The sequence below is a fragment of the Chinchilla lanigera genome, unplaced genomic scaffold, assembly GCF_000276665.1.
Source record: "Chinchilla lanigera isolate Chin_1 unplaced genomic scaffold, ChiLan1.0 scaffold00001, whole genome shotgun sequence".
Classification (NCBI taxonomy): Eukaryota; Metazoa; Chordata; class Mammalia; order Rodentia; family Chinchillidae; genus Chinchilla; species Chinchilla lanigera.
In genome coordinates, this window is record NW_004955402.1 from 10,455,528 (window position 1) to 10,471,166 (window position 15,639).

At 37.5% G+C, this 15,639-nt stretch overlaps 1 protein-coding gene and 1 long non-coding RNA gene across 4 annotated transcripts in view; one reads left to right on the forward strand and one right to left on the reverse strand.

Annotated features, from left to right (window-relative positions):
• Mib1 (mindbomb E3 ubiquitin protein ligase 1) overlaps positions 1-15,639 on the forward strand; it is a 110,269-nt gene that overhangs the window by 63,220 nt on the left and 31,410 nt on the right. The window contains exons 11-12 of the mRNA XM_005372691.2: positions 233-430; positions 2,938-3,089. Coding sequence (XP_005372748.1) covers positions 233-430; positions 2,938-3,089 — 350 coding nt within the window. The remainder of the gene's footprint in view (positions 1-232; positions 431-2,937; positions 3,090-15,639) is intronic.
• Positions 5,946-13,947, reverse strand: LOC102028595. Of its 3 annotated transcripts, XR_001236495.1 has the most exons (4): positions 13,807-13,940; positions 13,150-13,293; positions 11,842-12,066; positions 5,946-6,710 (listed from the first exon to the last, which is right to left on the reverse strand). It is a non-coding gene; the product is annotated as an uncharacterized LOC102028595 (long non-coding RNA). The 3 variants fall into 3 exon arrangements; XR_001236488.1 differs by having other exon boundaries at positions 11,842-13,293; positions 13,807-13,947; XR_259047.2 differs by having other exon boundaries at positions 11,842-13,317; positions 13,807-13,947.

Below are 15,639 nucleotides of genomic sequence, written 5' to 3' on the forward strand. Positions count from 1 at the left end.
TCACACTCCAAGCAGTTAATGCAGGAAAGCACAGTTCTTCCATGGGGGTTGTAAGTCTGCTTTATAGTACCCAGCAGTCTGCTGTTGAATTTCCATAATTCAAGTCGCTTGTAGTTTGTGTTGGCCCCACAGCTTTCCCACATTAACTTGGTCCTTGGTGTGTTGTTACAGCTTCATGCTTGTTTCTCTTTCTTAAATATCCGCTAACTCAGTTGTAAATGCTGACGTTTAGGATAAAGATGGAGACAGAGCGGTCCACCACGCGGCTTTTGGGGATGAAGGCGCTGTGATAGAGGTGCTGCACCGGGGCAGTGCTGATCTCAATGCGCGCAACAAGCGCCGGCAGACGCCGCTCCACATTGCTGTCAACAAAGGCCATCTCCAGGTTGTGAAGACGCTGCTGGACTTCGGCTGTCATCCCAGTCTCCAGGTACGGCTTATGAAGAAATACATTGTGCAGGTATTGCTAGGCCGCTGCTAAAGGGAAGCACTCAGTTGTGTGGTAACCAGTCCTTCGTTACCTTTTTTTGGTACGATTAGTCATGGTAAAAGATATTAAATGTGCAGGGTATTATAAAACTGGCAGCTATTCTTTATTAGAAAAAGCCTTTAAAACAAAATGTCAATAGGTTGGGGGGTGAAATGAGAACTTCTAAAAAAAATCAGCTTATGCATTTATTTAGTTTTATGGATTATGACATTGAATTTCAGCTCAAAGAACAAGCTGTGTTACAGCACTTTTTTTTTTGAGAGAGACAATATCTCGTTTTGTTGTCCAGGCTGGCCTCAAACTTGCAGTGACCCTCCTGCTTCAGCCTCCTGCATGGTGGAATTACAGGCTAAACTGTATTACTTAGTAGTTACTTCAAAACTATCCACATCATTTTCATGGTTGCTTATTTTGTCTTAGGTGCTTGGTCTAGGTATCAGTATAGTCCTTGGAGGTTTTCTATTTTGGAATATATATGTTGTTTTTAGGGTTAATATACAAGATGACTTAATTTTTTAGGCAGGGAACCTAATTTTTGAAGCAAGATAATTACCCAAGAAATGATTTTTCCTGGTCACAGTTTAACAACTAGTGATTTAAACCACATATGTAAAGGAAATGTAGTCTTTGTCTGTAATCTCTAATTAATATTTGGTGTGAATGCCTGATAATTTCATAGCAGAATAGCACATGATCATAATTGCCAACCCATGGTTCCTTTTTTTGGGCAGTTTTCTGTCATGAGCTTAACAGAGTAGGCTTGAGATAGCATATTATTTTTAAATAAAAATGGTCCTTGAAAATACTGTTTTAATATGTAAAAAGTGCTTTGTTTAAATTAGATCCTTAAGACTTAAAGTATAAGAGGGAGGATCATTATTAAGATTAGTCTGTTTGTAGTCTAGATAATTCACAGCAGGCAGAGAATTTACAGATCCCAGAGAGGTGATGGAGAAGAACAGGGGTAGTGGAGTGAGGATTTTGGAACTGAAGGAGTAGGACTTCCTTTACCTAGGTGGTGACTGAGCAATAGTCTTTCCCAAGGGCAGCCGTTTTGGAGCCTTCAGGGTGTGGGACGTCGCCTTGTCGGTTGGGGACAGAGTTGCAGGGTGCAGCAGGCTGGTAATCTTTTGAGGGAGAGCGGGGTTTTCTCTGCTGCTCTTCCTGTCTGTGCTGTAGAGGCTGGGCTGTCTCTTGGGAGTGTGAGTTGGGGCTGAGGGAGAGGAAGGGTCGTTGAGAGTAGTGCTAAAGGCAGAACAAACCAGGACCCGAGGAAGAATGTGCTTGTGGTGAGAGCTCACCTCACGTTAAGGCTCCACATTCTTAGCCCCACTAGTTTGAGGAGGATAGGAGGTGGTTGGTTGGACTGAAGTTGGCTGGGAATTCCTTGTGTAGGTGGATGAATATGTGCCTGTGACATGGGCAGTCTTGTTCTGGATAGGGCCAGGCAAGCTGGGTTTGGCAGCTGTGGTATGTGTCACAGGGTACGCTGCGTATGACTTCCCTGAGAATTTGTGAAACTATTAAGGTCTAAATTGCTTATTGATGCAGGTGACTGAGTAGAAACTTACTGCTAAATCAACTGATTATTCTTAAAAAACAGCTTGCAAAAAGGTGGGGTGAAACTCCTAAATTTTGTTGTTTTTTTTTTTGGCTTTTCTCCGGTACCGGGAACTGAACTCACGACCTTGCACTTGCCAGGCAGGCGCTTTTGCCGCTGAGCTAAATCCCCAGCCCAATTTATTTTTTTTCTACTTTAAATTAAGCCACTTTTCTGCCCTTTGAAAACTCTTAGGTTAATGATTTCACCTGTGACTACATAGTACGTTCATCTGGGGACCCCTGAAAGACTACGGATGGTTAGTTCTTGCCCTGAGAAATTTGGCTGGTTTAGAGAATGGCCTGGGCATCAGGATTGTTTTGCCTTGTTTTCGTTTTGGAGGAATGGTACTGATTGAATGCACGGAGGGCTGAGCGATATCCCAATCCCTTTTTATTATTTTATTTTGAGACAGGGCCTTGCTAAGTTGCTTACGCTGACCTCTAACTCACAGTCCTCCTGCCTCATCTTCTGGATTAGCTGCTGTTACACGCATGCACCTCCATGCCTGGTGGTGTCGGGATTTTTAAGAGCTCTATAGCACATTTTAATGTGCAGCTAGGGTTGGAAACCACTTGACTTTTAGTTCATTGTTAGGGAACCTGAGATTGGTGTAGGCTTAGAGGAGAATTTTGGGGTACAACAGTTAAGAATATGATTTCATTTTAGTATATCTAACATTTCTTGCCTACATTTTTGTATTTCGTATGACAGAGCACAGTCACTTACTGATCATACTCTGTTGAATATAGCCTATGTTAGTTTAGTAGTTCTGCATAAGTTATGACTAGATGTGATGATTGAGTTGAAGGAGAATTAACAAGAATCTCTTTAACCTTAAAAAAAGGACTCAGAAGGCGACACCCCTCTTCATGATGCCATCAGCAAGAAACGCGATGACATTCTTGCCGTCCTCCTGGAAGCAGGAGCGGATGTCACCATCACAAACAACAACGGGTTCAATGCTCTGCACCATGCTGCACTGCGGGGAAACCCCAGGTAAAATGCCACCTGTCACTGCCTGATGTGCCAGGGAGAAATATTGCCCTATTGCTGCTGCTTTTCCAGCTACTGCTAAGTCAATGATTTCAACTGATTTTAGTATCTTAAGTAATTTTGAAGGTCTGTGGAGGTTATGCCATCATTCAGTAGATTAGTTTTATAAGTATTATGAAATGATTGTTTATATATTAAATGTTAGGAATATAGAATACTGGCTTATAACCAAAGATTTAGTTAGAATGCGTTCCATTCTGTGATTTTTGTTTCTTGAAGATCATTCTTAGGTTATCTTCTAATTCATGTTATCCATTTGCATAGCCATTAAAAAAACCCTGCGGTGAATAAACATAAAAGTTACCTAAGTCCTTATTAATAATATAATCAATTATATAAGCTTTTAGTCTAGATGAGCCCAGTTGCTATCACAGTACAGGTGTTGCGCTGGGAAGGGGCTTGCTGGTTGGAGTTTCAGAGACTGCCTTGGATAGTCAGTGTTTGGAGAGGGTCTGCAAAGTCCCTGGGAGAGGAAGTGCTTATGTTTGTATAGGTTTGAGACTTCCATGAACTAATTGTTTGGAACAGCATATTTTAAGATGCATTTCAGGAAATTCTGTTTTATTTGTCTGTAGTTGACTCAAGTGCATATGTCTTTTTTAAAAAATTAATTTTATAATGATCACATTTATGCGAGTTTGTGTCGGGACGTCTTGATTCTTCTTTTTTCCTCACTCCCCTGCCCTCCCCTCAACCACTCTTCCCCTCCATATTTACAAAACCTTTGTTTCCATTTTTTTCCTCCTATTCCCTCCCCAGCCTGTTCCCCTTCCCATTTGAGTATCTTCTTCCTAATTCCCAATGTTTGTCATCTGCTTTGGTCCTTATTTACCCTTTAGGTTTCTCACATAAGAGAAACAATGCAGTATTTAAACGTGTGTCCGATTAAGTGCCTACATCTTGACTGAGGAAAATGTTCACGCTAATGTTTATTTTGAATTTTATACATCGTGAATTTTTAATCTTTGGTTGGTTGGTTGGTTGGTTGACTTATTTATAGCTTCTTAGGACCACCACTAGAGGGTGATCACAGAAAACAAAAGACAGTGCTGTTGCTTGGTGGTACCCATGACAGTAGGGATATAATGTAGGATGTGATGAATGACTGTGTTTCATGTCTTATACCTTTTCAAATTATGAGTATTTGAACACTTTATACTTTTGTGCTGTGAAGGAGACAATAGTATTTTGTGTCCTGAGCCTTTCAAATAGAAGATAATTATTTCAGTGGTAGTAGTTGGCACATGGCAAGCCTCTGCTAAGTGCTTTTCGTGTACTATCTCACTCAGTCCTTTGAATGCCCCCTTCCCTCCCCATGCTAGAGATCAGTCTGGGACCTCGTGCATGCTAAGTACAGGCTCAGCCACTGAGCTGCATCTCCAGCCCTTTCAGCAGCTTTTGGGGCAAGGGTTAAGATCTCCATCTTATAGGTGAAGAATATGGGGCTTATCAAGATGCATTTCCTTAGTCACGATTCTGCAGCTGATTAGAGGAGCAGCTGGAACTTGAGCAAGGTCTCTGTGACTTGAGAATCAGCTCTTATGCCCTTCCTAGTACTGTGTATGCTTTGTGGTCTGTAAGTGAGGCGAGATACCCGGACAGTAATTTAGCTGAGAACCATGGCTCAGCGCATCTTTCCTTTTGATGTGTTATTGCTCATGGTTATCTTTGCTCTTTGACTAATTTCAACTGCAGTTCCTTTTAAAATTCAATTTATTCTTCTAGTCTTTCTAGTCTGTCCCATTCTTTCTATTCCTATTGTTGCTGACATAATTCAGTTCTCACCAGTTTTACTTTGTCTATTGTAGTGTCTTCCTAATTATTCTTCCTGATTTAACATCATGTAATTATCACTTTAAAATTCCCCTCCGTTCCTAAACTTTTAGTTGTTTCTCACATTTATAGTAAAAGCGGCACAGTGCCTGCCTGGCAAGCGTGAGGTGTTGAGTTAGATTCCCAGTACCCCCAAAAAACAAAATTTACGCATCTTGACTTGTCATTTGAAACAATTTTTAATGCATCCTGAGCCTGTTAACTTCATCTCGCAGCAGTTATACTTCCTCTGCCCACCTTGCCCTTTGGTTACATGGTTACATTGCTGTCTTTTCTCTCTAAAATACACTCACTGCTCTCTTCCCTGTTTTCCCCATTCTCTGTTACTATGTGCATATCTTTCTTTCTGTTAAAATTGTGGGTGCTCATATTTGTCTCTGTATTCCTCTCAGTGAGTGCTCTGAATATAGGAAACAATAATTTGACAAGTCATTTTACATGACTACTTACAGAATTAATTCATTAGGGAAACTTAATTCAAATTAGCAATTTTACACTGCAGTTATACATAGTATACGTGGCTTAACTATTGAACTTCATTATAATCCATTTTAATTGCAGTTAATTATGCTGTATTTTGGTTAGTAAACCTTAGCAGGTTTTGAGTTTTTCTTTTATTAGAACATATTTTTTACAGTAGATTATTTGCAACAGTACAAGTATAATTTATTTGCTTATAATTTCTTCCACTTATGGTTAAGAATGTGAGAAAAAATTTCTAAAATCTGCGTGAGTACAGTGGGATTTAAGTACCATTCTGTTTCCTGGCTTAGATTTTAGTTAACAATAACAGTTTTTCAGCAATGGGTCAATAACACAGTAGCGTTAATAATTATCAGTGTGCTTTTCTAAAAGAAAAAGCTGCTGGGCATGGTGGCACACACCTATAATCTCAACACTGGGGAGGCTGAGGCAGTAGGATTATTGTGAGTTCAAGACCCACCTGGGCTACAAAGTGAGCTCAAGGTCAGCCTGAACTGCATAGTGAGACCTAGTCTTTAAAAAAAAAAAAAACCTATATCTTGGTCTTTTCAGTGTGTTTAAGCTATCCTGTGTTTTTGAACAATATACTTTGAAATTTAGATGTCAAAGGTTTGGATCAGTATAAATCCTAGATTACAAAGCTGATCTTGGTCTTTACTCATCATTTGACTACTGAAATAAAGACATTGAGAGAAAACATAGTAAAGCTATTTTCTTTTAAACTGTAAGTTTTGCTATAAAACATTGTACTTGGGTCATACAGTTTGTAGTATTTTAGAATAGGTACATATTTTAAGTCAGAGGCTTATTTTAAAATAAATTTTAAACTAAGCATATGGTTTATGAATTCTGATATTTGATGTTTATTTATTTTCACCATTTTGGCCGTGCTGGGGAGGGCACCTAGGGCCCAGGCAAGCACTGTATTGATGAGCTGCATGCCCAGCCTGGTATTTGATATTTTTTGAGATGCTTTACCCTAGTGTTTAGCCATATTATCTTTTCTTACTCTAAACAGGTAAGAATTGGGATTTAAGTCAAGAGCAGAAATGATTTCTGCTGATAAATGTAAGAACTAAATGTCTTTGGATTCCTGAGCCGCAGGTTACTCGAGCACTGTGAGAAGGCTTGCACACTGCATTTGGCGTTGTCTTTAAGTTTTCAGAGCTCCTGGCAGGCTGGCTGTCCATCCGTCAGCAGAATTCTCTGCAGAGCTGGCGAAGACAGGTGATAGGTCTTTCGGGGAGACTGATAACAATGTTATAAAATTACTTTACATATCAGTATTTATAATTTTTTCTTTACTCCAAATTGAACATTAAAAAATAACAGCAAAATATGAGTGAACTGTGTGCAGTGATGCTGTGTTTTCAAGTTAGTACTAAGAGAACTTCTTGTTTACTCATCTCTTTATTCCCGTAAAGAGACAACAGTAAATCCTGTGGAACCTGTGAGCAGCTCATGTTTTCCTCTAGAACGTTACAGTATCTTGATTTAACTTTCTCAGTTCTGAAATATGATTTGGTAAATGAAACTGTGTTCAGTGTAGGAGATTTAGTAATTGGGAGGCTGTCTTGATGTGCATTTTTCCCTTTTATAATTTTGACCATGCTGGGTACTGAACAAAAATTAGCTGAGAATCTGTTACATAGTGATACAGTATATCTGTTATCTCTGCTCATTCCTCTACTCTCAAATACCGTGTATCTTGTAACAGTCACTACTTTTCACTGCAGTGTCTTTCTGTTGAGAGTTGTGTGGGTGCATGCATGCATGTGTGATTTTTGTAAAGGACAAAGGAGACTGTACAACGGAGGAAACAAGGAGGGAGCACTGAAATACCCTTACATTTTAAGCATTAAAAACCTTTGGTTCAGAGTTGGTGAAACTGTAGAACTAGATGCTTATTGCTTAAGTCTCTTAAGGCATTCTGTAATATAACCTCTTTTTTTCAGGTTTCCTGCTAACTAACATTCAGGGATGTAGTGGTAAAATTAAAGGTTAATCCCATGAAAGATAGTAACTCAACAATTACATAAGCTTTACTTTATGTAATAGTGTACTTTATGGCAGTATAATGGTATATAGAAATACGTGCCCATCCATGTAGTCTGTGCTGAGACATTCCCCTCATTTTCACACGAATTTTAGGTGAATATCCTTCCTCTGAAGGACGTATGTTTTTAGTATGAAGCATAGTCTACTTTTCATTATTATTTTCTGAAGAAAAAAAAAATAATACCAAGAGACCATAAATGAGAATTATTTTATTTGAAATTCATAAGTCATCCACACATTTTTCATAAAGCTTTTATAAATGTCTTTTAACCACTATAATTCTTCCAAGTAGAACAGTAACAAGTTACTTGGTTTTAGCCACAGTCTGAAGAACTTCAGTAAGTTGAAATTAGTTGACATGTAATTGATATTCATAAATGAAAGTGCTGGGTCTCCTGTAGTAATCAATGCATAGCTACAGCTGGTTGAAGGGGACCAAATCCATTGAAGAGGCGATTTGGTTCCATTTTACCAGCTTTAGCAAAGCATTGTAGTGCTGCTGGTTTGTGATACAGAACAGTTAAATGCTTTTTGTTTGTAAAAATACAGTTATGAGGGCCAGAGATATAGCTCATTGGCACAGCGCCTGCCTGGCAAATGTGAGGTCCTGAGTTCGATTCCTGGTTCCAAAAAAAAGTATATACTGGTTAAAAAATACAGTTATGGACCATTCACAAGTGTTAGAAATTCTCATTATCAGTGCTTCAGTTACTGAACGTAAAATTTCTATCTTGATGACACTTTTCCTACTCTTAACAGTTGAGAAGTCTTTTCCTTTTAACACATTGTCAGTACATGTGTTTGCTTTCAGCATTTTTGATTAATTATTGAATGTAAACAATAACTTGCTTCAAAACCAACAGCATTTATAAGAAAAAGTAGACCTTAACACATTTCAGAGTAATGTTTTCTATTTACTTCTAGGTAGTAAACTAGTTGGGAAGAGTGATATTAGCCACACATTTCTGTCATTGCTTTTTTTTTAGTATTATAGTTGAGGGCTCAGAGCAAGTTGCTGACAGTGGGTGGAAGGATATGAATGGCCTTAAGAAAATACCTCTGCCCTTTGGGTTATAAATAGATCACACATGTGTCCAGTGTGCTGCTTGGACTTGTGTTGGGAGGAACTACCGTGCATGCCAGCTTATTTTTCTTTGTTGTTGCTCATGTGGGGTTACTAATCATGGGTCAGTAATTTAACCATTTTAAAGGTGTTTTTTTCATGATTAAATTCTTTGTCATTTTGGGTACAGATTGTCTGGTTGCTTGTCATTATTAGCTTGATTGTGCATTGACTTGTGGTTAGCTATAATCCATGAATTTTTAGTATTAAAATTTACCACATAATATTTTAAAAATCTGTAGTGTAAGTTTTTGTTACACTGTGGTTTTGCTGTTGTTTTCAATATCAGAGAGGAATGTCTTCTGAAAAATGCTTGCAGAAGATAGGAGTCTGAGAAATTACGGTTTGTCTGTATAGTAACATAAAGTGAAATATAGAGTGAACTATTCGGAAATGAACTGGGAGAGAGTCAACAGTAATTTGGGCAATGTGCAAACGATTCTTACATGAAGTGTATTTCTAGCTGGGCGTGGTGGCGCACGCCTGTAATCTCAACACTTGAGAGGCTGAGGCAGGAGGATCGTTGTGAGTTCAAGGCCAGCCTGAACTACATAGCAAGACCCTGTCTCAAAAAGACAAAAAAAAAGAAAAAGAAAAACGTGTATTTCTGTATCTGTCAGTTGTTAAGTGTCTGGCTGATAGAAAAATTAATGTATCTACAGTTCTTTCCGTCATTTATTCTAGTAGAAGTGAAACAGGTGCTACATTGCATGAACTTAAGTGCTGAAGATAGCAATAACACTGCCTTCTATTTTTACTAGTTATATGGGAGCCATTTAGCAGATCCAGTTGCTCAAGTGTGCTTTTGGACAGCAGTTCAGTTTCATATACTGGCCATATCGGGGCAAGGAGAGGCCATGGGAAAAAAATAGTACAGCATTTGATAATGTCAGCATCTGTTATCCCTGTCAGGGAGACAGTTGAAATGTTTGAGTTACACCAGTGTCAGCAGATGTCCAGAGTTTAACATGTACTCAGTTAAAAATGAACAGCTGATCTAAGTGATAGATGTGACATTTTACAGTGATTGAAAATACTCTTCGATATGTTAAAGTAGTAAGAACCACACTTTATAATTTGACTTGATACATGCATAACATCATTTTCTTAAGGATTATATGCTCTTAGTAATATAGCAAGGAAATTCTTAGTTGCTGGAATGTTTAAAAAGAACTATTAAAACTTATACTTTTTATTAGTAAAATAGCTAATGTAATTGTTTATTACAAAGTAATAGCTAAAGTAATAGTTTATTACAAAGTAATAGCTAAAGTAATTGTTTATTACTCTCCTCATGGAGAGTAATACCCTTTGAGTAGTTTTATAGTACAGCCTTTGCTTTGGAGGCATATATTTTTAGTTTTTGGTATTTAGGACATGTACAGGTAAAGGTAACAGATGCAACCTGAAGCGTTGGCATTCTTTTTGATAGATGATCAGAGGGCCATGCTTAAGTGAGTTAAGATTTTCACTAATTTCTTTGAAATGTAGAATTTAAAAATCATACTTTTTATAATTTCCAGTAAGTGTAATAATGTACTACTTTATATAACTTTCTCATTCAGTATAACCTGATAAAATGAAATAATTTATTAATGAATTGTCTTATTAAACAGAAAATTAGCAATAGTTAAACTTGTCACTTCCATTTAGTTTTTAATATAAAAGTTTAAATTATTACTATGCTTTTTGTAAAATGTTCTTATTGAAACAACTTTTAGTAAGAAATAAGAATATACAAGCACTAGTATTTTCTTTTTTCATTGTAATATTATAGTTGCTTAAAATAGGTATTGCTTATTGATTGTTGCTAAGAACTTTTTAAAAAATTTCTTTCTTTCTTCTTAGTACTCGGGATTGAACCCAGGCCCTTGCCACTGAGCTCTTTCCCTAGCCAAGTTTTTATTTTTGGCACAGGGTCTCACCAAGTCTAGGCTTGAGTTTGCACTCCTCCTGACTCTGTGTCCCAGAGTGCTGAGATTACAGGTGTGTACCACCTGGCCTGGTTTATGAATTTTATACATGTACATAATAGATTATATAAAGTATAAAAAATGGTTTTCTATTCCTAACATAGTACAGTGGATCTATTATATCTATAAAACTGAATTGTAATTGCAGAGTACAGTACCAATAAAAATGGTTATTCTATATATGTAAGTTGGTTCTTGACTATCATGTTTTCATTTTATATACTCCCTCTGGAGGAAGCAAATTCAAAGATAATGCAGTCTGAAATTCTTCTAATATTGATTATAAAATTACTAGATGTGAAGAGTAGCTATTAAAATAGTGAAGTCAACCTGTGTGTGTGTGTGTGTGTGTGTGTGTGTGTGTGTGTTACTGTGGATTGAACCTAGGGCCTGAGCTATATCTCCAGCCCTTTTAAACTTTTTTAAATTTTGAGAGAGGGTCTTTTTAAGTTCCTGAGTTGCCCAGGCTGGTTTCAACTTGGAAGCTGCTTTCCTTAGCCTCCCAGAGTGCTGGGGTTACAAGTATATGCCACCATGCCTGGCTGCTGGAAGCCAGCTTTTCTTGTATCTTTTTTTTTTTTTTTTTCCCACCAAATCAGTTAATATACTTGAGTTTTGATCAAATTGTGAAGAAAATAAATTATGTATATCTCTTATTCCTTTGTGCTAGTATATTTTTTCCTTAATGTCAAATTTTAATTATGTGACTACTCAAGAAAGGTAAAAGGCATTGTGTTTTAAACTTAAATGCATTAAAAGGACTTTTGTGATAATTTAAAATCTACTTTAGTAGAACTTTTCCTTCACTAAATATAAATAAGTCATAAGGATACTGAGTTTACATCTATAAGTAGTAAGGATTGTGTGTGTGTGTGTGTGTGTGTGTGTGTGTGTTACAAAAGGTCACCCTCAGAATAGTAGGCTTATTACCATATGAAGGTCATTTGCAAAGAAGAGAAGCAAAGGCTTCTTTTAGCTGCAGTTTAGTTGCTGGTGGTAGCTTATTACCTACCAAAAATACATACTTCTTTACATTCCATAGCATTGTATGTTCATATGGGTACATAAAGAAGTATGTGCTCTGAGTAGGTATTACGAAATTGCTAGCTGTAAACACTTGTAAAAGAAAGAATACATTTGTTAGTATTTAGCTCCCTGTGCACAGCAGTGGTGGATCATTGGCAGAGACTAATTTACCAAAGACTACACTTCATAGCCAGTTTACCTGATCAGGCTGTAACGCCACGTAGGTTCCTTGTTCTCGGTGGATGTGAACATTTGTAAACATTCAACCAGTTTTTTGTTAAACTTTGTCCTAGTTTGGTTCTGTTTTGCAGGAGATTCATAGACTCATTGGAGCTTTACAGTGCATTTCAGAAATTGGTCAGAGCAGCTCAGTCGTAGTCTTCAGAGAGAGAAGCTTCTTTCTTTTATTTTTTGTCACTAGATCCTACAAGTAGATAGTAGTTTAGTTCAAAAAATTTTTTGCAAACCTCATACCTTATTCAAAACTTAAGTCAGTTAGTACTTGTAGAATTGACTATACTTGAAACAATAAGGAGAAAACCCAGGTCATTTCAGCATGCCAGTGAAAGGAGTTTTTTTTAAATAATGAATTTTTCCTTAGTTTCTTTTTTTAGGTCACAGATAAAAACTCATGATCATTTGAAAACTTCGTTGTTACAGTTCTTTATTAGTTTCTTAAATTTTATATTTCTGTGCTTCTGTTTGAATACACATTCAAACAGATGTCTCCATGTTGAATGTTAGTGAGCTTAGTTCTCTTGATTTTCAAAATCTTTCAGTCCACTTTCCCTAAGTCTTATCTAAAAGGACCGAAGGGTTGTAGCCTGTAGCACCTGGGTTTTAGCACAGTCATGTAACATGAGAAAAAATTACAGTTGGTGAGTAACTTTTTAATTATTACGATACTAAAGGGTTAATTTAAAAAGAAAACTTCAAGAAATGTTCAGATTTGCAAAGGAAGCAGGGAAGAGAGAAAGCAAGAGTAGTGGAATCTCAGCGAGTGCAGCTCACTGGAGCAAATCAGAGCGTAGTGGGGAGTCTGGCACCGCAGCGGTTAGCGGCGCAGGTTAGGGTCCCACTGTGCGCCTTCAGAGTTACTCTTGTGGTTGATTTCATGGTAAGCACTAGGAAGTATTTTATAATCTGCCAAGTTGCTTGGTTGACTAAATCTTGAAATACAATTTTTAGAAGGTAGTATACTTGCTGGGAGTGACAGATACAGATTTACTAGTGATGCAAAACTAATCTGAAACAGCAAAGGCTAAATCTTTAGTGATACAATTGACAATAAGAGATGTATATATTTTTGAGATTGAGTTACTTGTTATGAAAATATTTGAACAACATTCCTTTTTTACACCACCCAAACTGTTAATTTGTACTGTGAAGTTAGGCTCAGCCCAGATAGACTTTAACAAGCAGAACACATACCGAGTCGAGTGGACACGAGATAAGCATGCAGAAGGTCCTAAGTACCCTTGAAAGCACAGGCGGAGTGGTGCATTACCTGTCAGCTTAGTGCTGTGCAGCGCCAGCGGCAGGACAGGCAGTGACCTAGAGAGTCACATGCAGCAGCCCTCTCCTCTCGGCCCTGCGCTCACGCTCCGCGCTGATTCAGCACTTCTTTTATGAGCCGAGTCCTAAGGGAGGGCTGTCAGTGAACGCAGAGCCCCACCTTATACATTTGCAAAACAAACGAATAAACAAAAACAAATAACCTACTTTTCACCCCCCTCTCCTGAAGGAAGAAAATCCTCCAATAAATTTGAATCAACACTGTCCATTTGATCTGGAATGTCACAGTAATTTTTGCAGATACGTAGAGCAAGTTAAGTCACCAAGGAAGGTTGTTACAAAGACCACGAAAATGTACCTAGCTTATTCATCAGATGAAATGCTTCAGAAGAGGGGGGAAAGTTGCAGAGGAAGTTAATTTTATAATCTAAAAAAGACCAAAAAAACCCCCCCAAAACCCCAAAAACCAAACCAACCCAAAGCACACCTTATTCCCCCGCAAGTAACTAAACATTCCCCTGTCTTCCTTTGCCCACCAGAATACATTGAGTTCTTCTGACTCCTCAGGAAGTACTCTGCATCTTTCTTGCTTTGAGTTCTTTTGGTTTTGAGTTTCCAGGATTAAATGGTAGATCTGTAGTAAAGCTACCTTGTCATATCCAGAGGTCAAGTCTGCAAGCGAGGATGGGACTTCCACATGGTCACTACAGAGGCCAACTTATATTCTTCTCTCAGTGACCACAGGCCACACTGTTACGGCTTTATAGGCAGCTAAGCATTTGAAACATGCACTCCCAGGCAAACAGGCTCTCTTGTGCCTCTCTCTTCCCTGACCATATTTAGTCAACCATAGCAAAAAATAGTCTCTCAGCTGTCGATTGTCGATCCAAAAGCAGAGGAAGCTTCTATCTTGCTTTCTGCCTATTGATTGTTCATCCTGTGGTCCAAACACTGCTTTGCCATTTGTTTTGCCCCCCCTTTTTTTTTAAAGTACTGCCAAATAAAGCGGTCTCTCATATTTCCACTTACATTTCCCAAATTTTCCCTGAGCTAGTGCTGAGACTAGGAAAGCCTCATGCGGCAGTCACTATACTTAGAAGCACTGCAGAGAAAAAAGGAAAGAGGAAAGAAATTCCAGCGAGTAACAAGACAGTCTTTAAACAGATATGGAACAGTAAAATCCCCATGCTGCCAAAATGTATTTCATAACCTGATTTTTTTTGTTGTTGTTGGCAAAGATATTATGGATGGTGATGTGTTTCATGGCTGAAGGCCTGAAGGGATTTTATAAGGTTATATTTAGGGCTGGTTATTGCTATCCATGCTTTTAAAATTTATTGAATAGTATTTGGGAAATTTATAGAAATGGTAAGCAGAACCTGTATGTTGGCGGTAGACAGAAGCCATTGACTAAGAAGAGTGGTATATAAATGAAATACTGGAAGTGCTCCTTAAAACTTGAAATTCAGTGTCAATTTTAGTTTTTTATAGTGCTTAGTGAAAAACATGATCCAGAGTGCAGTTGAATAATCACGTTTTTTGTATTGAAACTAAATACCATGTAAGAGTACTAAAATTCATTTTATTATGAACTTAGTTCTGATATGAATTAAATTATTCATTTCAAATGTGATGTTTCTTTTTTCTCCTTTCTGCATTGCCATTGCTTCCTAATTTTCTGAAATAGCATTTAGGGATAATCATTGCACTTTTGCCTCAGATTAAAATTGTTACTAACCTGTCTATAACTGTGCTACACAGGATACAGTGTATCTCAAAAATACTAAATTTTAATAACATCCTCACAAGAAATTTATTTTTAACTGACGAAAAAACAGTATTAAAACAAAAAATTCAAGAATTCTATGTAGATATAATTTAAAATCTCACAAACCTAAAAATATTCAAAAGAAATTAACCATACTGTGTTCTTAATCCCAGTATATTCTCTTAAGTATGGATTAAGAATTAAGAAAACCATTACCAGTTTTCAGAGCGCATTCTCCTGCAGGGGAAGTTTGTCCTTGGCATTCTTTTTGTCTTTGGCGCTTAATACCATAGTAGTGCAATTATTTTGTATGGCTATTTTAAATGAGTGACAGAGGAGCTTCGGTACATATTTGGCAATTTTAAAGAACCAGCTTTCCTAGATACTGAAATGATTTTACTCATGAGATGTCAAACCTCAGAATGTAAAACAGGTTAATCTTCTGGTTCTTAAATTACCCTATTTCTGTTACTTTGGAGCAAGGAAAAAATTTGTTTTAAGCAAGCACATACAATGTATTATGTGCTGGGCACTCTTTTCTAAGCCCTTTTTATAAATATTAACTTATTTAATTTTCATTAAAATACTGATACAATTTTTGATTCACCTCATGTTTTACTGATGAAGAAACTGAGGCTTAGCAGTTAAATAATCTGCTTAAATCTCGAACCACTTGTTTTGGCTGGAGCCAGCTAGTTTGGGTCCAGGCCGGGA